Source organism: Elaeis guineensis, chromosome 1, assembly GCF_000442705.2.
Source record: "Elaeis guineensis isolate ETL-2024a chromosome 1, EG11, whole genome shotgun sequence".
In the NCBI taxonomy this organism is placed as follows: Eukaryota; Viridiplantae; Streptophyta; class Magnoliopsida; order Arecales; family Arecaceae; genus Elaeis; species Elaeis guineensis.
The window spans coordinates 98,301,848-98,328,123 of record NC_025993.2 but is presented as its reverse complement, the minus strand read 5'-3'; the positions used below and the strand labels follow the sequence as shown (position 1 = coordinate 98,328,123).

General features: G+C 36.3%; 1 protein-coding gene across 2 annotated transcripts; it reads left to right on the top strand.

The window, feature by feature from the left end:
• Positions 1–7,588: 7,588 nt before the first annotated feature.
• LOC105061075 (calcium/calmodulin-regulated receptor-like kinase 2) lies at positions 7,589–25,467 on the top strand. 2 transcript variants are annotated; one of them, XM_010945025.4, is made up of 8 exons: positions 7,589–7,769; positions 11,913–12,298; positions 17,233–17,386; positions 19,758–19,884; positions 20,747–20,832; positions 20,915–20,986; positions 23,329–23,532; positions 24,645–25,467. In XM_010945025.4, exons 2-8 carry the CDS (start codon positions 11,979–11,981, stop codon positions 24,960–24,962), a joined length of 1,281 nt encoding a protein of 426 aa, XP_010943327.1. In that variant the 5' UTR covers positions 7,589–7,769; positions 11,913–11,978; the 3' UTR covers positions 24,963–25,467. The 2 variants fall into 2 exon arrangements, with proteins under 2 accessions (XP_010943327.1, XP_073113228.1); XM_073257127.1 differs by lacking the exon at positions 20,915–20,986.
• The last annotated feature ends 809 nt before the right edge of the window (positions 25,468–26,276 follow it).

Genomic DNA, 26,276 nt, shown 5'->3' with positions numbered 1-26,276 from the left:
TGGTACTTAGCCTTTCTTTTCCAAAACCAAAATCGTCATCACTCCTAACTCTTTTACTTTAAGAATGGAGTCAATTTTTTATTTTTCTTATTAGTTCTTCAATTGGTGCGAATATTATGGACCCATCAATGAAATCCTCCCATCCTCTGGAAGGCCTTAGGCCATCAGCAAAAGATATCTCTTTCGATAAGCAATCAAAAATTTTTAATTCTACTGAATTTCTTTTTCCAATTCTTCTTAGCATGGATAGCATGCTGGGAATATAATTGCATTCCAAACTCCCCTCTTCCTCCTTTAGGAAGAAGATTCAAAATCAAATGGTGGCAAAAATTTAATCTTAAAACAGCAATAAAATTAAAAATCTTAGAATGATTCTCAAACCATTTGTAATACTCTACATCAATAATGGAACCAGTAAAATTTTTAAAGCACAAAGCTTCTTTGAGCTCCATACTTGCAATAATAAAATCAAAAGAGGAATATAAGAAATTCTTCTTAGAAACTCTTTCTAAGCTTGACAGCAAAGAAAAAGACAATAAAAGCCATCAAAGATTGTCCTCCACTGATTGTACAGAAAATAATGAAGATGACCACTTTAGTATTCTTTCTGCTAGGGGTGTACACGGTCTGATTTGATCTAATTTGAAGATATTTTTAAATCAAATTAGTAAATTACGGTTTGTCAATTTTACAATCCAAATCAAACCATTTTATCACTCAAACTAAATAAGACCAGATTGATGAACTATGGTTTGGTCTGATTTGATTAATGGTTTGACATATTGCGACACGGAAGATAAAAATTTTTGAGAAAGAAAAATATTCTAACCAAATAAAGATTGAAATGAGTAGGATAGCTTTCGAACCAATATATAGCTTTCTGAAATTATTAAAAGTGAAGATTATGCCTATAGTCAACCAAAAGTTAAGCTCTATTCTAGGACTATGTGTTAGTATATATATACACACATGTTACGGTTTACAGTTTGGTTTGGTCTAATATTTTTGCAAAATTAGATCAGATTGTTAAACCATTTTATATGAAAATCATAAACCAAACCAAACCATTTTAGTTTTCAAACCAGACCATATTGACAAAAATAATTTAATTTGGTTTGATTTAATGATTTGAACTATTTAGTGAACATCCTTACTTCCTGCAATTCAATAATTAAAAGAAGTATAGTTGATAAGAATTGAATGACTGACAAGACAACACTATCATCAGAAATAGACAAGACAAGATAACATTATCAAAACTAGTGAAAGTTGATTCTCTAGTGTCAACGCACATTTATTCTAGCTCATCACTCTATATCTGGCTTGCACTCTATATTTAGTTTCTCTCTTTGTTTGGCAACTCTATATTTGGTTTCTCTCCTTACTTAGTATGTAATTGAGATGCTCCTTTTTCATCTCTTGTAATAACTATAATAGCTGGCCTAGGACAACCACAATTATAATCTATATGTACTCTTATTGGAGGTTAATGAAAAATAAGTAAGAAAAAATTATCTTCAACAAAAAAATTATCTTCATCATGGTATCAGAGCCTTGAAGCTCTAACAAGCATCCCTTATTCTTCCTCCTTCGATGCTCTCTTATGGCCATCGATTCATCTATCTCCACCTCCTCCAGTCTCTCTCCTCCTCCACCAAACACAATGACCCCTCTCACCTTCCCATCGATGCAGTATTTTCTATTCATCAAGTTGAATGCATCCAACTTTTTGATCTGGAGAAAGCAAATTACTCCCTTCTTAAAGGGTCAAGGCCTGTTTGGGTTCCTCGATGACTCTCACCCATAGCCCACCGATCCTATTACCGCTACTGTTTGGCAATAACAAGATGTCCAACTTGTAAGCTTTCTCATTGCTTTGTTATCTGATGACTTGGTTCCTCTTCTTCTTGATAAGAGACTAGTTTTGAGTGCTGGAGCACTCTTCATGGAGCCTATGGTTCAACATTTTCTATCCGGCTCATGTCTCTGCACCTAGAGTTGCAGAATCTTTATTAAAAATCAGATGAGACGATCACTTCTCTTCTCTGACGTATAAAAATTATGGCTAATGAACTTGTTGCATCTAGTAATGCCCTCAAACTAATCAAATTTAATCTCCATGTGCTGCGTGCTCGATACGATGACCTACAAAATGAGGTCCCTAGTATTCTCAACCGAAACACCCCTCAGACATATAGCAAACTTCATGGGCTCTTACTTAGCCATGAAAGTATGTAGGCATTTAGAAAATTAATCATTACTGATGCCACCCCATCTACCAATCCAACCGCTAATACTGTTCGGCAGTCCCCCCATTCCTCTAGTAAACCTAGGTTCTCTATTGGTCATGGCTTTACTCGAGGTTGTGGGGGCGTGGCCGATTTGATTGAGGTCATGATCGTTTTGGTCCACCTGGTGGTCATGGTTCTCAATGGCATTCCTTTTACAATCGTAGCAACCATTTTAATGACATCTATTTCTATCGCCCTCAGTAGCCCTATCTACACTTCCTCTCTCCACAACCTAATACCAATTTCTCATATTCATCGTACCCAAATCCAAAATCATCTTATCATCATCCTAATTAGCCACTTCTCCCTATACCTCACCTCCACCACCCTCACCAAGTACCTCGATACAGGCACATCTCACCATATCACTCCTGACATTCATTCTATATCTTCCTATGATCAGTACACTAGTTCTGATTAGGTGCATGTAAGCAATAATTAAGGGGTTATATATATTACATATTGGTCATAGTTCTTTTTCTTCTTCCCACTCTTCTCTTTCTTTTCAATTATCTAATATCTTACACGTCTCTTCTATTTCCAAAAATTTACTTTTCATATAACAGTTTGCGAAAGACAATAATATCTTTTTTGAATTTCATCCATATCATTTTTTTGTGAAGGATCGAACCACCAAGTCCACAATGTTATCCGGTCTGAGTAAAGAAGAATTATATACTCTCCATTCCCATCCTTCTTTTTTGTCTGCATATGTTCACGTAGTTAAGAGCACCACTCTTGATGATTGGCACAACCATTTGGGCCATCCCCATTATCACTTGCTTCACTCTATGGTGAAGATCAATAAACTTTCCTATAAATCTGCACATCTTTGTCCTCTTTGTCCCTTGTGTCAGTTAAGCAAATCTAGTAAGTTGCATTTATCTTCATCCCATCGTCACAGTCAATTTTCATTAGATCTTATTTATAGTAATATTTGGGATACTTTTCTTACTCTATCTTTGTTAGGACACTACTACTACTTAATTTTTGCTGATGATCCAAGCAAATTCATTTGGTTTTATCCATTAATGCATAAATCTAATGTATTCTCTACTTTCTTATAATTTCAAGCTTTTGCTCAATGGCATTTCTCTCGTACTATCAAATCAATTTAAATTGACTGAGGAGGAAAGTTTCGCTCTCTTTCTCATTTTTTAGTAAAATTGACATTATTCATCGTGTGGCTGGATTGTGATAGAATGGCATCTGATATTCACACCTCTCTCTCTGCCTATACGCTTGTTTCAAAGACCTAGGCGATTTAAGCCCCTTCTTCCCTTCCATTTTTCGTTCTCCGCCTATTCACCGTCGAACCTCGCCCTTTCTCCACCCGTTCACCGTCGATCCTCGCTCCAACCGCTCCGATCGATCTCCGACGATCTCACCATGCCAGTAAGCTCCTCTTCCTTCTTCTCTCCCTCTTCCCCCTCTTCTCTCTTCCCCCTCTTCTCTCCCTCTTCCCCCTCTTATACTATATTAGTTGTACAAAAAAAATAATTATTAAAATTATCCAATATTTAACCATTCAACATCATTTAACTATTCAGTATTATTCTTTCATACAAAGAAGATATATTCATACCATAAATCAAAAACTACTACAAAAAATATAGTACTACATCATCACACCACACAACATATATATACCACATAATATATACAACAAGAAACTACTACATTATCGCACCACAGAAGATATAAAATCTGATAATCTAATCTTTCAGATCAACTTGAATAGTAGGACGATAGCAACGAGCAGATGAGGATGGACAAGCAGATGAGAATGGCCTAGAGGAGGATGGCTGACTAGGAGGAGGCTGACTGGGAGGAAGCTGATTGGATTGATCACTTGAAAGATTTGAAACAAGAATATTCATCTGTTGATCGATCCGGACAATATTCTGTAAAACTGTAGCCAATCTAGTAGAGAGAATATTTTGTCTTGCTATTCCACCTGATTCTCTCTCTATCGCACTCTGGAGTACTCTAAGAGTGCAGATAATCTCGCCTAGCTGATGTTGCATATCTATATGAGACGAACATCTCTCTAATTCTTCGATACGATAGACTAAATTATAAATATCCAATTTTATATCCTGCACTGCTGAAATAAGATTATCCAATTTTTGCTCGAACGAAGAAGAACTATGTATCCCGCTAGGATCCATACGTACAGTGCTCTCTCCTGAAGATGATGACTGAAGAATAAATACAACCTCTCGAGCGATTGCACTAACTATATCTGGAGTCATCCTCATTTGCTCAACAGGTTCCATACTCTTTATAGACCTAGAAGGTCTTGCTTCACTCCTCCTCTTGGAAGAATGTTCTGCTTCACTCCTAGGTCTTTCTTCCTCAGCTAAAATATTTTCGTCCACATATTCTCTCCTTCCATCCTTTCTAGTCTACTCACCATCAATTTTAAACCAATGCATTCTGTGTAGGGCTCCTTCATTGATTTTGCTACCTCTATCTAATTTTATTGATTGTTCACCCTGAATTCTTACTGAAACATGGGTTAACATCATGGCATAAGGTAGAGACGTCTGTGCCCTACCCACCATTTCTTGCATAACCTTGATTATCATTCTTGGAAGGTTGAGTGAGATACATTTGACTACATGATACATAATTGCTAAATTTCTCTCTGTTACAATATCAAATCCTCTAGCCCGAGATTGTATAATCCAGTAAATAATTATATGGAGTAGTTTCATTTCAATATTTAGGTATCTTCCATGAATTCTCTGAAATTAACCATGATCCTTAACTCCAATAACAGTTTCTACTCTTGTAGTTCTATCCTTCTACTATCCCGCAACTCATCTATGGTTGGAAGTTTTAAAATTTCTCCTAGTATTTCATCATCCAAATAAATTTTTTTTTCCTTAACTAAAGATAATATGGTATATTCTTCAAATAAAATATTCTCATAAAATTCTCTAACTAATTTCATAAATATTGGGGCTTCAGCAGTGCAGATAAATTTTCATCCCATGGCTGTAATTAAGTTTGCAATCTCAAATCTCTCCGAATCTAAAAAGTTCATATCAACAATACGGCTGGAGAGAATATTTTTATCACTTACTGAAGTTCTCGGAAGAGGTGATCTTGAAGGAGGAGTTCTTGGGGGAGGTGACGGTGCTTCGCTTGCTTCTCTTCTCCTTCCCCTTCTACTTTCTTCTCTCCTTTTGCTTTTTTTATTTCTGCTTTCACTTCTGCTTGCTCTTTGACGTTGGGGAAGACGAATCTTCGGAGCCATTGGCCGAGAAGGAGATGGAAGAAAGTTTTTAACTTGAGAAGGAGATTTTTCGTTTGGATTTAAGACGTAAGTGGAGATGGTTGTGAAGATGAGAGCTAGGGATTCTGAGAGGAACGGAAGGAAAAGAAGATGAAGAAGTGGATATTCTGAACTAATTCGATGATTTAGAAATATATAAAAATGATGAAAAAAGCCTAAAATAAGATCAGATGTAGTCGCCTAAAATCAGAAAACAACCCAGATGTAGGCGCCTACATCCTGGCTCACTCCTATTAGGTCACAGGTGGGTCACGAGAATTTTAGGTCAGATCACGAAAATTTTAGATCAGGTCACGGCATCCGGGTGCCAAGCAAGTCATGGGTACCTGCAACATGCAAGCGTAAGTGCACATCAGAACGGTGCTGGTTGGACATTAGCGACATCCTTAGAGATGAGTGATTACCGATCCAATTAGGTCACAAGCATCTGCTCACACAGTGCACATCCATGATGATGATTGGACATCCTGGAGATCATCTCCCTCTCCCTATAGTAGGTCGCCCTAGGGCGGCTCTGTCTGATCACATTTGATCATCGAACCACGACCTCCAATCGGATCCGACCGGAGGATGAGAGCGATCCAATCAGAGGATGACCCGATTCGATTGGAGGATGACCAAATCCGACCGGAGGATGAGAGCTGAGAGGATTTGATTGGAGGACGATTGGATCCGATCGGATGATGAGAGTTGGGAGGATCCGGATCCGATCGGAGGATGAGAGCTGGAAGGATTCGACCGAAGAACGATCGAATCCGATCGAAGGATAAGAGCTGGGAGGATCCGGATCCGACCAAAGAATGAGAGCTGGGAGGATCCGACCGGAGGATGAGAGCTGGGAGGATCCGGATCCGACCAGAGGATAAGAGCTGGGAGGATCCGATCGGAGGACGACCAGATCCGACTGGAAGATATCGGAGGATGAGAGCTGGGAGGATCCGAATCCGACCAAAGGATGAGAGCTAGAAAGATCTGACCGGAGGATGACTGGATCCAATCAGAGGATGAGAACTGAGAGGATCCGGATCCGACCAGAGGATGAGAGCTGGGAGGATCTGATCGAAGGACGGTCGGATCCGATCGGAGGATAAGAGGTGAGAGGATCCTCACAAAGTTGCCGTATAGTAAGGTGGCTTTATGAGTCGCCCTTTGATATGGCAACTCTTAGAGCGGGTTGGATGGCGACTTTCTTTCGAACAGCATCTTCGTAAATACATTTTGAAGAATATTATTTTCATAAATTATCTTAAAATTAACAATAAATCAGTAAAAAATCTGATTTGGACCGGTATAAATCGGTACGGTATCGGTATGGAAATGGTATGGATTGATTTTTTTTTTTTTGGCTATTGGATAGATTTTTTTTTTTGACTATTGGATAGATTTTTTTTGAATGGAAGGGGGTGTTATGCCATTTTAAATGGTGCTTTTTTCAAATGATGCTTTCAAAAATACTATTTGAAATGACGTTTTAAAAAACATCATTATAAATAATAATTTTTTTTTTGATCTTTTGATTCTATAAGAATGGAGGGAGAAAATACCGTGGAGCGAAGAAATGCCATTCCAATAGCATTTTCTATCAAAAAAACATCATTTGAGTTTACGTTTTATGATTTTATATTATTTCTATAAATAAATTAAAAAATATATTAATTTTATAATTTTTTTAATATTATTTAAATAAAAAACTTCAAAAACTCTCTATATTTTTTTCTCTTAAGCCAAATTTAAACTGTCCAAAAAAAAAAAAAAAAAAAAAAAAAAAAAAAAAAGAAAAAGCCAAGTTTAAACTGGCACACTAGTCGTCATGGACCCCCAGGCGGCAATAATATATTCGTCGAACCATCTTTACTAAAACTGAACCCCTCAATAAAACCAAAGAAATGGAGCATCCTTCCGAAACCCCGGTCCGAAGAAAGTTGGAAACCAAACGGAAAAGGAACATGTCACGCGTATTATCGTACCGCACTTGATTGAGGATTTCTGCGTGGATGTCTCATCCCACTCTTGACTCCTTCTGTGTCTGGACTCCTCTCTCTGGTTGTAACAGCGACGACCCTCACATTCCCTCTGTCGAAGGAGAAGGAGAGGGCCATTTTAATGGAGATATAGAGGCTTTGTATTAGTTTGGAGGAATCGCAACGGGAGCTGGCGTTTTCCCGGGTCGAAAGGTATTCTTTTTGGCGATTTATGTGGAGATTTTGTTTTTGTTATTGTTTTTTTTGCTTGGATATGATTGTTTTATATCTATTTGATGGCTGATGTTCTTGTTATTTTGGATTGGATGGTGAATCAGGATGATGATTTTTTTTTTTTTTGGGTGGGTGGGGGGTTACGGTGGGTTTCGTAGGAGTTTTAGATAGGTTACTGATTGGATTGGGATTGATGGGGTCTTGCCTTTGGTATTGATCGGAGAACGATTTAAGAGGTCTGATTATTATGATTCATTAGATTTAGGCTAGGGGAATTTTAAACAGTTTTACGCGCTGTAAAATATTTTTTTAATGATGAAAATTGCCTTATTTATCAAAAAAAAGATGACAAAAATTGTCTTCTTTCCATCAGTGATTTTTGAAAAGAAATGGCTGATTTTTGGTGATCCTTTTCTTAATGGATTTAATGGTGCTGTAAATCACTAGAACGGTCGGTTTTTGGATGGTTATTTGTTATGTATATGCGAGTCAATTCAACGATTTCTTCTCTTCTTTCTTATCATTGCCAAAAAAGTGGTTTTCATTTTTTTTAAATGCAATTGGTTGTTAGAGACATGTGAGAAGGAGGATTTTTGTTGCAAAAGTGTTGGTGCTGAGGAGGCTTGTCTTCCATGGAACTGTCGAATGTGCATTTTAGCCACCTAAGTTAGAACTATTTATGCAATTTTTAAGCATTTTCTTCTGAGTAAGTTTGATTAAATTTTACAATGTGCTTAAAGCTAAATTACCATTTTTTTATCTTTTGGGTGGAACATATGGAAAACAAAGTGATTAGAAATGTTTATAGTGGCTGTAGACAGATGGAATGACAACCGGAAGCAGTTAAAAGTTTATTGCTATAACTACCATAATTGACAAGTTTCAAAGTGTGTATGGAAAATGGTATGGGAGGTTAAAGGTTTGAGCAGACACATTTATTTCAAGAAACTGTCAATGTCGAGGAAACATAGAGAAGATATGAAATCTATGTATATGGAAAAATTCAACTATTCAAGTGCTTATATAAAATTGGAGTTGGGTACTCGAAGGTAGATGATGGTAACGACTGTAGCATCTTTTTGCTTCTTTTATTTGTTTGTTGGACCCAAGTTAATTTTAGCTTTATTACTGGACTCCATTTGGGCCCATATGTTTGGCACAACTTTTGTGACTATGCACTTGAAAAATGTCTGCTTGTCATGGAGGCATTTTAGATCAGCAGTGTCATGCTGGCTACATACTTAAATAAGGAAATATATATGTGCATAGCCGGGTAGAATTGATTGTACCTCCGCAATCTATTTTACCTTTCTTCTTTTTGTCATCCCCCTCCTCCATTTATACAAGACAGCTTACTGGAATACTGAAAGACTTTGGTTGAGGGAGCTTACAAAAAAATTGCTGAAATTATCCATTCAAATGTGAACTTAACCTATAGATAGAGCAACCAGATTAATTGTCTAAAGGGATGAGGAATTGGATGATTATTGTTTCACATGGGGGTTAGGGATTTAGGGTTTGTTGAGATTTCAAGGGCTACAATTAGAGAAATAAAGGATTCTCCAATTTTCTGGAATTCATCAGAAAGAGCAAAATATTTCTGATGATATTAATTTTTTTTTCGCAGTGTCAGTTTTCAAATGATATTTATTCATTTTTTAAGCATAAATTATTATTTCCCCTCTTTTGACCTATATTGGTCAAAATTATCAGAAGTGCAACATGTATAGACATATTTTGGCTGTGCAAACTGAGATTGAAACTTTGTTTGAAATATCCAGATGTAGACAAAGTAGACAATATAGGCTTGATCATTCAGTTAATGATGAATCATGAAATGCAAGATGTGTACAAGAACTTGCTTTATACCTCTTGTAATCTCTGAGTTGAATTCTGATGAGAGTCATACGCATCTTTTTTTGGACTAGCTTAATGTTTTTACCTCTAAAAGGTATACTAGTGTTATTGGTCTGTCTCTTGCTCATCATGTGCTCCTACTAGATGTCTAGGGTAGTTTGTGGACTCTAATTGTCATGGATTGGTGCCAACAGCCATATGTAGAATGTAAAGACAGGTTACAGAATGTAGAATGTATAACCGTGGTATGGCTGTGGATAACTGCATGTGCAAGTGGATAGGCTAATGATAGCACCATGCATAAGCTGTTCTACATGGACCTGAGTACAAGTGTTGGATTGTTGTTATGGGTCTATGTGGTGGATCCTTCTATTCTTCAAGGACTTATTTGGCTCCTGGGAAGAATTTTTCTCTCACTAGAATGTTTTTTCTAGGAAGTTGATGCTTGGATATATGATGCCTGAGAAAATAGTTTTTGCATGTTTGGTTGCCCATGGGAAGGTGATATATTTCAGAGTAGCTTATGTTTGGTTCATCTAGTTTTCTAGAAAAGTTGTATAGAATACCTAGTATGCCCTTAATTAAGGGAAAGGCATTGCCCCATTCCATCTAAAAGCTTAAGAGAACTTTTGGAAAAAAAAAAAAAAAACAATCCTTTGTTGGTGGGAAAGTGACTTTCTCTTATCCCATATGGGTTTTCTTTCCCATGAATTGTAGGAATCTTATTCCCATGGGAAAGCTACTTTTCCATCTTGCTTCTTTGAAAAATCCAACTAAACATGAGATATTTTTCCATTTTCCCATTGATCACACTTTCTCCCCTCTTCCTGTGAACCAAACAAGTCCCAAGATTATCTTCTTCTGGACCCATACCTAAATGTCATACCAATACCCATTTCTAAGTGTACAATGTGGATACCTTAGGTAAATTGAAGGGTCTGGATAATAATTCTCATCACTATTCATTTCAAGAGAAGTCAAATTTGATAAACTATGCGTTTGCTTTATTTATTTACGCATACATTTTTGCTCTAAGTCATGGGAAACTTCTGCTAGATATATCTAATCTCATATCTTCACCTACTTTTGATTTAAGGTAACGTCACTCTCCTTTGCTCCTAATTCCACTTATACTATCATGATATCATCAGCATCAGCTTCATCTTTACTAGATTAGTACTCTTTTTTACGTTTTGTCCCTTCTTGAGTGAACCTTCTAGATACATGTGATTCAGGTAATACTTTTACAAAATTTAATTTTCTGCAGATGCTTCCACTGCACCTGCATCCTTTTCAACAAACCAGATTTCTCCTACTTATGCTCTACACTATCCAGTGCATTGGCTTTTTGTAAACTTGGATCTCCAATGTCAATAATGTAGGATTTGTTGGCTTGACCAATTTCATGCATCTGTTGCAGGCTTCACTTATTCTAAAATTAAACTTGCAATATTCACTAACACACAAGATATTCAGTGCAAACACACATACATATGTATGTACTATGTACATAACTTACAGTTGCAGTTGGACTGTCCATTTGTGATTCCTGCATGGTTTGTGGAAGTTGGCAATTTATTTCAGTTTTAGGATGTTGTTTAGTCTCTTGTCACTGGAAACTGTCTTCGATCATACATGACCTAGATCACTGTTAAGCAGAATGTTTTTGAACACATGACTTACTAATTAATCAATATAATAAAACATACTAGCTATTATCCATTTGAAAGCACAGGAACATACACACATATAATACTACAGTTGCAGTCGGATTGTTCATTTGTAAGTGCCTGCATGGTCTGTGGAATTTGGCAATATATTTCAGTTTTAGGATCAGTCCCTTATCAGTGGAAACAGTCTTCTGTCATACATAACCTAGATCACTGTTTAAGCAAAATGTTGATGAACCTGCGACTCACTAATTAATCAATATAATATTATGTAACTGGTTATCGTCTATTTGAAAGCACATGTACATACCTACCTACATACATACATAATATTACAGTTGCACTTGGATTGTTCATTTGTGAGTGACTCCAGTATGGAACATGGAAGTTGGCATTTTATTTCAGTTTTAGGATGTTGTTTAGTCTCTTAGCGGTAGAAACTGTCTTCTGTCATGCATAACCTAGATTACTGTTAATCAGAATGTTTTTGAACATGTGACTTACTAATTAATCAATATAATAAAACATAACTGGTTATTATCGAAAGCACATGAACATATGATTATAACTGATATCAATATGTATGTTTTGACAGAAAACTCGACATCCTGTTAGCCCTTCAAAATGTTCTCGCCCTTCGACCATCAAAAGGGATCAAGGAATGGGAAACCGAACTGATATCATTGTTACTGGGGTCTCTGTTGGTGTGGCCATTGGGATCTTGGTTGCATTTTGTGCATACATTGCCATCAGGTTTTATAGAAAGCATTCTCATGTCCGGCAGCAACCAAATGAGCTTAGTGCAGCATCTCTGCCCATACGTGCAAATGGCATTGGTACAAGCATTGATTCTAGTGCATCACTGTCAGTTTCTGATGTCTTGCATCAGACGGGGAATAGAAACACTTACTGGGGTCAACGAGGGCACCAAAACAAAGATCTATTTGTTTCTATATCAGGAATTCCAAGATACTCATACAAGTATATCTTTTACTGGATACTTATATTTTAGTGAATGACTACTCAAATATGTGCCAGCAATAGCAAGTTATGGACATATGCCTTGTGACTATGAGTTATTAGATGCTTAAATTTTCTTTTATTGTTAGATGCATGCTTTAGTGCGGTGGAATGGGCATTACAAATATGAGTTCTTGAATCTTGAGTGTGAACCACATGGACTAAAACTTTTCTTGAATCGCATGCTGATTCTTTTTCTTTTTTGGAAAAATAAACCTTTTTCTATTTACCAATTAACCAAAGAGAAAGATGTTCCAAGTTGTATAGATAATATCTTTGTCATAAATGCATGCAAAATATTTAAGTAGATTAAAGGCAACCTTAAGAAATTAATAGAGGACTTTGAGAGAGAGAAGATGATGCCAAAGCTCTTAGATCTCCTTAAATATGTGGGTTGTTCTGACAATGTTTTTTATACTTATTTTGAGCATGACTGTTGTATAGAAGTCCTTAGCTGTTAAGGTTGGCTTTCACAAGATGGTTATTGATTTTTGAAGTGCCAAAAGTGCCCCTAGGGAGCTTGTGGGAATCCAAATTTTATAACGAAAATATAACTTGCATTCAAATTTTTCTTTACTTTATATTTTAGTCAAGGGTCTTCTACCATTCTTGTTTCCTTAGGATAATCCAAGTGTTTTGCCTATTCATTCGAATTAGAACTTCCCCATATGATAATATACGAGAACACCAACACTAGCCACAATTTTAATGAGGTTGGTTGGGGTGATTGCAGATGAATCCACAAGGGGCATGGACGAAGGATGTGTGGGGAGAGAGAGAGAGAGAGGAGGAGGAGGAGGAGTGTGGTGATTGTGTCATACCTATTTTGTCTATCCTCACATGGCTAGGGTGTCTGTGTAAGATAGAAAAAGGATGGGGAAAGAGCCGATGGCCTAGACAGTGGCCTCAGAGGCAATGGAGTTGGGGGAGGGGGGGTGAATCAATAGCAAGCCGGTGATAGAGACATGACAGTCAGGGGCAAAGGTGGGGGAGGTGGTGGAATAAGGGCATATGTGAGAGAGCTGAAGGCTGAATGGATAGGATTGGTGAAGAGAGTTTCAGGCAGGAGAGGGATGGATTGATAATTATGTATATGATATCAAATGATATAAATCATATTTTCTCCAAAAGCTTGGGCTGGATCAGACCATGCCTGTCTACATTTGAGTCAGAATGAGACTGGCCTGAAAATTATTCGGGCCTTAAAACTGAAAGGGCCTGACTTATTGAGCTGAAATCCAGGTCAAGCAAGCTGAACTGAGAATGCTTGGGTCTAATAGTCACTATGATGCACCCATCTAAGCACAAATTTAGTATCATTTAATTTTGTGCTCTCCATTGCAATGATTCAACATGTTGACAACAGAAATTCTATGCTTTTTAGATGGTGCTGTTCCTGTGGTAGTTACTTGTTAGTAATCTTTCCTAATAGTGAGTATAATGCATGGATTAAAGGACAAATTTATTATAATTTAATTTTGTTCTCTCCATTGTGATGATTCAACAAGTCGACCACTGCAATCCTATGCTTATTCAATGGTGCTGTTTCTGTGGTAATTACTTTTTAGTTCTCTTTTAATTGTTATCTTCATAGTAAACCTCTCAAATGTATGAAGTCAATACTGAAATTTTTAAAACCTAACCTCTAGGTTGTTTTCTTTATCTTTTCAGTTATCTTGACTTTTGTGGTTCAACTCTAGTCATAACTTGTAACACAATTCTGTTGGAGTTCTCCAGCAAATGTGTGAGTTTAGCTTTTCTATATAACCATGCCTTATCATAAAGTTTTCTACTAAGATTCCTACTTTCCTAGTTCAATGTGGACTTAATTACCAATCCTATAGGAAACTAAAAAGTGGCCTTAAATTGTAGTTTTCACTTTAATACCCTAGCCTAGCCTGCGTTTGCCTATAGGACCCTATCACGCCATCATCTGTTGTTGCTTTAAAGTCTAAATCCTCTTTTCTTCTAGTTATCCTGCACCAGATTCATAACAGAATCAAGGTCTGTTTTGTGCATCAATATAGAGTTATATTTAAAAGGGTCATGGCTCTGACTTAAATGATGGAAAGACTTGGCTAGGGAATTAGGAGAAAAGAATGTGCATTAAGCTAAAAGTGGATTCTGAGGGAAAATACTTGTTGGAGGCAAAAGGGGGACAACTGTGTAGTTGAAGAGAAGGGATAGATGTAAATGTTACTTACAAAATAAGAAAACTTCAGGATTAAATCCAATAATATGTTTTCTATGAAATTTATGGTCCTAGACTGATGAAGACCTAAGAATTCTATGACAAATGGTGCAATCATCATTAATCAAATTGACTGGGGATGGCTTTAAGTAGAAAGATAAGGGATGGTTCTATTGCTTAGAGAAACAATTTAGTATGTATAAGTCAAGAAACTGGTTAATTAAGTGTTGACTCTGGTAGATGGTCTACTTACCACTAGGTTTGTAACACTTAATGTGGGCTGTAAATTATAAGGATACTGGACTCCGCTGAAAAGGGTGATTTAGGGCCTAATGTGGAAAGGTATCTGTAAGTCTCTTGCACGTTATAGTATTAGAAGCCTCGATTTTGTGTTCTCTACTTCATTACATGATTGTTATTAACAAGCAAAGTGGTGCTATGGTATCATAATTCGTATTAAATTTTGGTAGTGAAGGATGGGTTGAGCCTAACTTGAGATTTATATTTATTGGAAATTTGGAATGGCTTAAGCTACAAGCAGATAAAGATATTTATGTTGTGCTTCTGTTAATCTGAGGCTACCACTATATACCTGCCCTGCTGGACCATGTTCACAATTGAGATGCACCAGTACATGAAGGTGTACACGTCTATTGATAGATTCATATTTTGATGCATTAAGTTATGTTATATTGTTATGATTCAATATAGGCCAACATAGGTTTCCAATTTTTATTAATTTATAGAAATCTGCGACAACAAATCATCTCAGATATTTATGTTGCATGCTGTTGAACATGTGATTTTTGAAATTTCAAGTATTTTGTCATACACGTTATTATCACACAACTACATTTCCATGTTAACAACATGAGTAAGCTGAAAACTAGTTAAAGTCTTGTGCATATTGTTGAAACTAGGGAAGTTCATCTTTCGATGATATTTGCGGAAACTTACAATCATAATACCTTTATTTTGGACCTTCAGTTGAATGTGAAAAGATGACTTTTTTAAGAATTGCTTCCAACCTGCATTGTACCATCCCATACCAGGTAGTACGGGAAATATCAGTATCATACTGGTATGCCATACCGCCCTATACCGATATTACTGTACCATATCAAACTGCATACCAATACTACAATAGGAATTTACCGGTACGGCGTTCGGTACCGAGACGGCGAATCTTATTATGGATTGTGCATTCAAACCCTAAAACACATGCAAAAAAAAAAACTATATATGTGGATAGACCAGATTGTTATCCATGGTAACAAGGTTGTTTAGGATTAGTTGGACAAAGTTGAAGACAAGAAAGCATGGACAAGCTGGTTTTGCCGTATATCGATCTGCATATATTCAAATTGCTTCTATATGCAAAGATCCAACATTGACGGTGCAAAGTTGTACAACCTATGTATTGTGCTGAAAAATTTGCCATCATGGTATGTAACATAGATAAAGTAAAAAGAAGATGGTCTGTTTTATCCTTCACAAGGACTAAAATATCATGCTTGTTTCAGTTAAAAGCCAACATTGCACACTGCCACGTCATATCATGTCTACAATTAGCATATGATGGTTCAGAAAGACAACACAATTGTATAAAAAAAGTTTTCTTTCAAATATTAAGAAAAAAAACTGTATTTAATCCTCCTTAGGCATAGACCAATTTTAACTTATTTATACTAGTATGTATACATGTTTTTGAAAGATTAAGATGTTTTTTTTAACTATTTCTTAGCAATCTAGGACCATAAATCATCCAAGATACTGTGATGATTTTTGTTTAACTTGTTTATCGCATGGTTTCAAGTCATTTTATCATTACAACCTCATATTATGTAACTATATGCATACTTAATGAGAGAAATAAACTCAAAATTCCTGACAGGAACTGCTTTGGGTTTTGTATAAACGCACATGTTTACAGCAGAAGAGGTGTTGTATACACAATTTGGTACTATAAGAAGTTCATATACTGATACTGCTTTGGGAAGCTCCTGATGTAGGTTGTCTGCTAGCCTTAGCTTCTAACTTTTGGTCCGATGTGCAACAACAATCTTTTGTTGTTAGTGAATCCAATCGAAAGATTCATTCTTCAAATCTAGAAGGGGAAAAATGGTCGATTAGGAAGAATTCCAGATAGTCTTGAATAGAAATAAGGCTATTCAAGATGGTAGGGTAAGGGTCTAAAAGAGGTCAGTGTGCAAGCTCATATGACAAGATACCAGTCTGCATTGTTGCATATTGCTTCAACCTGCAGCTGTACAAGCTGGCATAGCTGTATGCATCCTTGTGCCATCAATAATTTCCCAGAGTGATACATATCATGCGGCACAATATGATTGGACATTTTAAGTTATATACAATAGAAGCTACTTTCAGACAAAATAACTGCTGTTAGAATGAGAATAACGCAGATTCTGTATTTCCAATCTTGAATCATGATGAGTTATTAAGACAATGTAATCTTAATCCTTATCTAGTCAAAACATTTTAATCAACTTAACTTTCTTTGTGAAATGAGACATAATTATAAGAATAATTTAAATTTTGTTATTGTTGTCTCTTGTGAAAGTGCAAATCTGCATTTATTTTTCAACATTATAAGATGCCTAGAATAACAAATATTCTCCATGGATTTGTGGTATGTATAGTTGTTTAATCTGTGGATAATAATATAATGCATTCTGTCATCTAGGGACATTCAGAAAGCCACACAGAACTTTACAACTATTTTAGGACAGGGATCTTTTGGTCCTGTCTATAAAGCTGTAATGCCTACAAGCGAAGTGGTAGCTGTAAAGGTTCTTGCAGTTAATTCAAGGCAAGGAGAGAGAGAATTCCAGACAGAGGTGCACTACTTTACTATTTTGCTTGACAAGCCACTTTTGGATCTTAGTGAGAATGTTTAAGAAAGCCAGAAAGTAAATTGTCCAAAAGCTTCATTTTAATTTCAAAAAGATTGCTCATAGCGAATTAGCAAATCAATAGCAACCTGTTCTTATCTGTTGAATATATTCTATCTTGGAGAAAGAGGGATGCCTGCATGCCTGTTAACTTGCTTAACATTGGCAAACATCAAATATTAAAGCTTCATTTTTCTTTTTTTTTCTTTTTTTTTTTTTGCCACATTACTTCACATAGCAAATGGCATTGTTGACTTTGAAATCTGAAGCAGTCCATTGCTAGCTTATCTTCAGTGCTAAGTTCACATTGTGAGGAATTTTTCCTCCTATAAAGGATAGTCATAGTGATGCTCCCTTTTACATATCAATGTTATTTACATAATCTCCTAGGTCAACAAGGACAAAATTTTGAAAAAATGAACAGATTGTTACTTAACATCTTCAAATTGTTTCATGATAAAAAAAAAACTCTATTTTACAAATATTAAACTTTGAGTTCTAATGAAGCCATATATTAGATATCTTAAAAGTTTCCTAGTTTGAAGGTGTTAGTACTTGTAACTGGACTGCTACGTTCTTACATGCAGGAACAAAATATGGTTGAAAGTAAACATTGCAGCCCAACAAAAAAAGTTAAACATTGCCATATACTTGATGCATGAAATTTATGATGGGCCTTAATGTTCTAAGACATTATGGCCAATCCTTCAGCTTGCTACCTGGTTGATAAGACATTCATCACCTATACTTCATGGGAAGCTTATGGTACACTCATGCTACCTAAGTTTCCCCCTCTTCTTCTTTCACAAAAATGTATTGGATGTGTATGCTTTGTGCAACAATAAGATTGAGGAAGAGGGATGTTGGATAAACCATTTAGTTTGGTACCTGTTTAAAATGTATTCTAATATGCTAAAAAATACAGGATAACTAGTCTACCTTCTAAGACAAACTTGTGGCAAAAGAATAAGAAAAAGCATGTCATAGTACACAAGGCTCTCACCACCATAGGGTCTAGGGCATTATAATATGCACAAATTTATGGCTGAACTTAAAGTTTCTCTTCAGCGTCCAAACTTAATTGGTTACATTATATTATTTGTTTCAGCCAATAAAATCTGTTAGTTAGATGTTGAGAATGTCTTTCTCCATATCCATGCAAGCATGGACCAGGAGTTGATTGCCCGGTCCATGGTGCACACATTGCCCCTGCGTGATGAAGTGTATTGCTTCACTCTGTAGCACAATGCGTGACCCTACAATGTGATCATGGACATTGATCTCCCTTGAGCTAATTTGCAGTATCAGGAGGAAAAGATGCAAATATACGTCATCATACCTTCTAGTTTTCTCCAAAGAAGTGAAGGTTTGCACACTTCAAAATAAGGGTCAAGAATTACAGTAGAAGTAGAAAATTTTAGGTTAGCTCAGACACAAAACATTCAACTTTGTAATAAATGTTGTTTTAATGATAAAAAATTTAGGAAAAAGTTATTTATTGCCTCAGTTCCAAAATAAATCAACATAACCAAAAGCCACAGATGGTAAAATCTAGTTTTATAGGAACTCAGAGGAGAAACTAAAGGGTTATCTCACCCATATATCTAGGCCCTTCATTGTGTTAGGAATCTCTATCATTCAAGTTTCGCGATGCATTTTGATAATTCAGTCATGTAAAATCCTGAGAATTTATTGATGGCTTTGGCTTCTTTATGTCTGTTCGCTGGAAGTAGTTTGATGTTACATGATCTTTATTTCACAAATGCAGTAATTACAGCATGGATATGTTACAGAGAACAAGAAAGTGTAGCTCATATTTATTCAATGGCAAAGTTAGCAAGAAGTAATTTGTGAAATAAAACGACAGTTAAAAAAATACTTTATAATAACACTATCATGGATTAGTTGTGATATGTTTCAATTTGAGAACAATGACCTCAAAATCTCTTGAGAATATGGAAATGGTCATAAATGAACTAATCAGCACAAAAAGACACATTGCACGCTTTTTAGTAGTAACTTTTTCAAATGTTTTATGACTTGTAATTCAGTTTAGATTAGCCCATTGAGTTCAGAGGTTTATTCAAAGCTTTCCTCTCTTCCTTTTTTTATACCAATTACCAAGAAATATGGATATTACTGAAATGTGGTAAGCGATTAAATAAACCTTCTTTATCGTGAAACCTGTTCATTACTTAATAATGTTTTGACGGTTTAATAACTTAGTCATGTTCTTTATAATTTAATACTAATTGAGCCTGTCAAGTTCTAAGTTTTGATCATAACTTTCCTCTCTTTAATCCTTGTCCATGTGTAGGTAGTTTTACTTAGTAGGTTGCACCACAGGAATCTTGTGAATTTGGTTGGATATTGTGTAGATAAAAGTCAGCGCATACTTGTCTATGAATTCATGAGTAATGGAAATTTGGCGAATCTCTTATATGGTAAGTTTATTATTATATCTTAAAATGTCATGAGCTACTGTTTGTTGACCTGCATGCATTACTAGAGTAAATTGTTAAAATCAAGCTTTTTCTTCTACAATATCTAACATCTCCGATGGTCAACTGATCAAGCTGAACATTTGGGTTTGTAATTGCTGTATATCAGTGGTTCTAAACTCTCATGATCTTATACTGTATATGACAACTGGAGAATGGTGCATAAGCTTGTTAACCGTCAGTAAACAATATGGAGATATGCTACAATGCCATGCTACATTTTAACCATGGGCGTTCAACCATGATATAGTTGTTCGTGAGAGAAAGGGAGGGAGGGAGAGAGAAGTGCCAAAAAAATTTAAAACCCTTGGCAACCTACATTTGTGTTGGCAATGATTATGAAACATAAAACATACAAATACTAGCAAAATTTTAGCATCTCAATATCAAGATGCAATTTTAATGACTACTAAAACCTAAATAGAAAAGAAAACTCATGTTGTCTGTGACTTAGTAGAGACTGCATTAATGATTAAGTTTTTTTTAAAAAAAATTAAATCAAAGTATTGGCATGTGATCTGATCAGTGTAAAAGAGGTTGTCAACTAGTTGAGTTGGTATTCTCTTGGTGTGGATATGAGACCTACGTCTGATCCCATCCTCACCTGATTTTTAGTTGGGCTTCAGAAGTAAAAGGCTGATGGATTTGAATAGTTTTTCATGGAATGGATTGACCATGTTTTTGCTGTAGAAGTTCATGACTGTGATACTTTACTGTTTAAAGTTAATTAATCATGTACTATTTTCTTTTTTTTTATTGTTGTGTAACTTTGAACTAGAAATAATGGTCTATCTTGTGTTCTTAGGTGACGGTCCTCATATATTGAGCTGGGAAGAAAGACTACAAATTGCGCTTGATGTTTCACATGGAATTGAGTATCTTCATGAAGGGGTATACTGGATATCTCTTATTTTCATATTGCAAGCTGTAAATTATATGCTCCAATTAATCATGATAATGGTTCTTGAAATAGGCTGTCCCGCCTGTCATTCATCGGGATTTAAAGTCAGCTAATATACTCTTAGACAAGTCAATGAGAGCCAAGGTGAGACAATATGCAACGGTTGTTGCATTGAGCATTTTCTGCTTTTTATGCTTAACTGCTTGGTGTTCCATTTGTATGAGTGGAGTGCACATGTTATCTTATAATTCTTGTATGTCATGTGATCAGCACTATGCATCTCACACCGTAACTACTCCTTGCCAACAGACCTTGTGACATCAAGATTGTTCTCCACTTACATGATCTCAAGGGATGGCCTTGCATAACTTTGGTCATTTTTGCGATGAATAAGAGTGGTGCCTTAGCAGTTACGCAGCACTCTAGAATAAGCAAAAACTGATCAGGATAGATAATTATTCACTATCTGCTAAAATGTTATTTTTGCTGGTATATACGTACTAAGTATTCCCAAGATTAGAAAGTTATTTTATCTGATAATAAGAATTTCAATAAAAGAAAATTACAATTTTTGCTACTATATGCATTACTGCATATTTAGCAGGGTTCTAGTTTTGCTAGCTAGAACAACATGAAGTTGTTTTCTTTACTTTTCTGGTGAAACTGATGAGGGGTAACTTTTCCCTACTTAAATGATCAGAGCATGTGCATCGCATCAGCTATAGGACTACATAATGAAGATTATGAGTAACTCCAGAATTACCCCATCTCTGTATATTTGCATGTGTCAACACACAGTACCAATCTACCTAAAGACTTGACATTTTCAGCAATACTCCATCCATTGCCTGTTTAATGTATCCATCCATCTGTGTGATGTTGGAGCAAAAAATAGAAAAATAGAAAATCTTCTAATGGGAAGCAGGACGAATGTACAGTGAGCCTTTAGGAGATACATCCATCTGTGTGATGTTGGAGCAAAAAGGAGAAAAATTGAAAATCTTCTAATGGGAAGCAGGATGAATGTACAGTAAGCCTTTAGGATACCGTGAAGCCCAATATTTGATCATGTCACTAGCGTCTACAAAATTGTCTGGTTCAAATTTTTGCTTTTTGTTGTGCTAGACTTGCTTTTATAGACTAGCGCGTGTCAAAATACATTATAAAGACTAATTGTCTGGTTCAAATTTTTGCTTTTTGTTGTGCTAGACTTGCTTTTGTAGACTAGTGCGTGTCGAAATACATTATAAAGACTCGAACTCGCACCACTTGGAAGCGACGCTGAGTGACCAACCACCACAACGGTTGTTTGTTTTTTGTTTAAAGTAAAACTCCATTTTCTTTTATTTTTGAAAATATGCAACATGTGATTTAAGGTCAATCTTAATGAAAAAAAATTAATTGGTGTTGATTAAAATATTTATGTACTTGATCTCAGGTATGGTTTCATGCAGGAATCTTTTACATGATAGATGCTCTAGACCCATTTATTCACATCACTCTTTGATCTCAGAGGGTGCATGTGGATCAAGTCATGCTCATGTGCTGTAGACTTGTTTTAATTCACAATTTGGGCTCCATCCTGAGCCTACATTTGTTAATTTTGAGACAGCAGGTTCAGGTCTAGATCAATCAGGTTGAGTACAGAAATTTATTAGTCAAGAACTGCCTTGTCTTTTGAATGATTTACCCTGGATCTAGTCAGTCCGACTAGATTGGGGCTGAGTTTTGTATATTTAGACTCACAGTTCTAGGTTAAGTTCGAACAGTGTCCAGCCTTGGTTGACCTACTCATAACTAACTTGTCCTGCATTCCTTCATGTCTTATATTCTCAATCATCACACTTTCTTTATTCATCAATTATCGCCATGAACTTTGATGATGGAAAATACCTCTTGATCAAATTATGTCCCTTCTTTTCTTTCTGAATTGCATATGTTGAACATCAGAGCCTTTGAACAATGTCTAGCTTTGGTTGACCTACTGATAACCAGTGCTTGTCCCACATCATTTCAGGTCTTGTCTACTCAATCAGTACACTTTCTTTATCATTCATCCCCTGAACTTTGATCATGGAAAATACCTCTTGGTCAGTGTACATCTATGGCTATGTTGAATTGCATATGTTAAGGACTATGGTGTTCCTTAACTTCTTTCTGAATTGCGTATGTTGAATGCCAAAGCCTTCGACGTGTGGCGATATTTAAGAATTAAGACAATACTTTTCTTTCCTCTTTTCCAGAGGAAAATAATAGTTGTTTTATATTTCTTGGTTGAAATGCCATAACACATCATTATAGTATGTTTTCATTCATCCACTACTCAAATTGTTTGTAGGTCCAGTTGTTCATATGCAGATAGTGCAATGTAATGATTTCATCCCACAAATCTTTGAGAATCCGGTTAAAGTTCTGATAAAATTTTGTACCTTTTTATTCTGCGCCCATTTCATGTATCTAATCATTGGTGATACCAATGTATTCAGGTTGCTGATTTTGGGCTGTCCAAGGAGGAGGTTTTTGATGGCAGAAAGTCAGGTCTTAAGGGCACATACGGCTATATGGATCCTGAATATATGTCAACAAACAAGTTGACAAAGAAGAGTGACATATATAGCTTTGGCATAATACTGTTTGAACTCATAACAGCCATAAATCCACAACAAGGTCTAATGGAGTACATCAATCTTGTAAGTTTCTCTTGGAGATTCAGTTTCCATAACTATCACTACTTTACTTTTATTCTGGTTATATTTATCAAACATTATATTTCATACCTGGGTATGCTGCTGAAGGACAAACATGTCTCAACCACTTCCACTTGACTTTGACTGGATGTCCATCATGAGCGACTACCATGAGGCCCTGATATGAGTTGTCTATAACATAGAGGTAGATATCATTAGTATCTCAAGCATTGGTTTGTATATAATTGCAGGCCTATGTTTCTCCTGAAAAACCTTTAGTTAGATGGTCTGTTAAACTCTCAGAAAGCAACTGGATGCATACTATTGTTGGGATTAGTGGCTTCTCTTGCCATGTCGGAAACAAAAAGAATCCAACTAGAACTCTGATGTGTCTCATAGGGAGAGCGGGAAGAGTGCCACTCTATTTCTATTCCATAGGCCTCACATATGGGGAAAGCTGGGGTGGGGCCTCTTGGGATTCCTGTAATGATAGAAGAGTGGCTTTTCTTGAGTTATAAAAAGGGGCCGTAGTGGCTGTCCATTGTAGAGAGGAGAGAGGAGAAAGAGAAGTAGAAGAATAGAGGAAGAGAATAGGAAGGGAGAGGAGGAGAGATCAAGGTGAACAGAAAATTATTTTCGGTCTCGATATATTGGGACGTGCTTCTCCTTTAGATTTCTTGGCAAGATCTCTTCTTGTATCTCTCTTTTATTTTCCCTTTGTTATTACCAAGTGCTGTATTCTGTTTATGATAGTGGATCTCTCGCTCCCCCAGTGAACATAGCCCAAATTTTGGGTGAGCCGCAATAAATCCAGGTGACACTGATACTGTTCACATATAGGTTATATGCTTGAATGTGTGAGCCATAACCATAAACTGCACCAGATTGTGTGACGACACCTGCTAGCTGTGAAAGTCCAAAGTACAGATTAATTAGAACTCATAGAATGTCATTCTGGGGAAATTTTCTTGATTTCATTGCCTTTGTTTGGCTAGGACAAGCAGTGGATCATGCATATCATGATTCTGTATTTATAATTAGCATTCAATGTAGTTCTATTAGTTGGTATATAAGTGGTGTTTTTCTATTCACTGTTCAAGCTTCTTGCATTTCAGGCAGCAATTGATAGTGACGGGAAACCTGATTGGGATGAGATACTTGATAGGAAGCTTGTGGGTAAGAGCAATCCTGTAGAGGTCAGGCTTCTTGCTGACATTGCTTACAGGTGCTTGCACAAGATCGCAAGGAAGCGCCCCTCGATAGCAGACGTAACTCAGGCTATTGCAAAAATAAGACAGTGGCACCTCACCAGGGAAGATACTGTGGCTTCTTCAGTAACCGATGTATCTGGAATTTTAAAGAGGTTAGAGCTTCAGCAACTGGAGCTAAGCACCATGACTAGCATGAAAGAGTATCCATCCCCGAAAGCATAATATGGTATTCAGATTGCTTTCTTCTTATGGAGTACAGGCCCTGATGATCAGCATGGTTTTACAGATCCTCTATCTTCTGGCCATTTTTGCCTGTGGGTAGGTTATCTAGTTGGTTTTCCAATTACCGGCATCCTTGAAGTGGATCCTGCAAGGCTAATTGCTGAGGTGCACAAGTATTTAATTGAGAATGCAGATGAACAGGCAATGTATCTTGTTTTTCATATAGAACAAGAAATCACTTTACACATGAAATTGCTACCTCTGTTGTGTATAGTAATGCTTTATCTTGCGATGCTTGTGCCACAATCAAACTGTCATTTTCTTGATTATTTACCTCCAGTGTGGACTTCCTGATTGTAATTTGTGCACAAGATCATTGTCTAGGGGGATAACAGACTTTAAGGTAGCAACATCCGAGCCTTCCATGCAATAGCCACTAGTGTCTCAAACCTGCAATGGTAAATTCTTGAGAACAAATGGAGAAAACTGAAATTTCATTGTTGAATTTGTCCTCATGTTTTATCTTTCATAATATGTTTCAGGTCTACTCTGTAATGTTGGTGAAACTGTTCCATGACAATGGCATGATTCAAGTTTAATGGCTCATAAATTTTTGCTGATCCATGTTGTTGAAACTGAGCATGAAATCGGTATATCCAAGTACTATTGATGCATGAAACATAATTGATTTGAAGCATGTTACCCAGTTACCTCATGGAGGCTTGATGTGGCATTTGTGCTTGTCGTGCATGCTTGTGGATAAAAATAGATGTACTGATACGTATCTGAACTTATAGAAAGGGTACTGAACCATAATTTAATCTAGCCTAAGAGTATCCATTAGAACATCAAGCAGTGACAAAAGGAGATGTTCTTTTTTTATGATGGTAAGGGGAAAGAAGTAAATGGTAAATACGCAATTGTGACATGATCAATGATGTTTTGAGTATGCATGGTGAGTCTAAGACAGGACAAGGACTGACTAACATTATTTAAGGTGGTTTAATCATTTGTGAGTTTTTTTTTTTCGTTGAAGAGAAAAGTGACCAAGACACAACTTGATTTTTGTTTACTGATGTATTAGAACTCAGGTGTAGGCCTGCATAGAAGTTTCCTTTTTTTTTTTCTTTGTTGAAGAGAAAAGTGACCAAGACACAACTTGATTTTTGTTTGCTGATGTATGTGAACTCAGGTATAGGCCTGCATAGAACTGGCATTGATGCGGTAAAAGATTTCTCGAAGAGTTGCAGTTTTGAAATATCAACTTTTGACATGGAACCATAGCAAAAGAGATTCACATCTATAAAAATCGTA

Coding starts and splice junctions, on each gene's coding strand:
- LOC105061075 (XM_010945025.4), top strand. CDS start 11,979: ATGGGAAACCGAACTGATATCATTGTTACTGGGGTCTCTGTTGGTGTG. Junction 19,885..20,746: donor TTTGGCGAATCTCTTATATG/GTAAGTTTATTA, acceptor TTGTGTTCTTAG/GTGACGGTCCTCATATATTG. Junction 20,833..20,914: donor TTGAGTATCTTCATGAAGGG/GTATACTGGATA, acceptor TTCTTGAAATAG/GCTGTCCCGCCTGTCATTCA.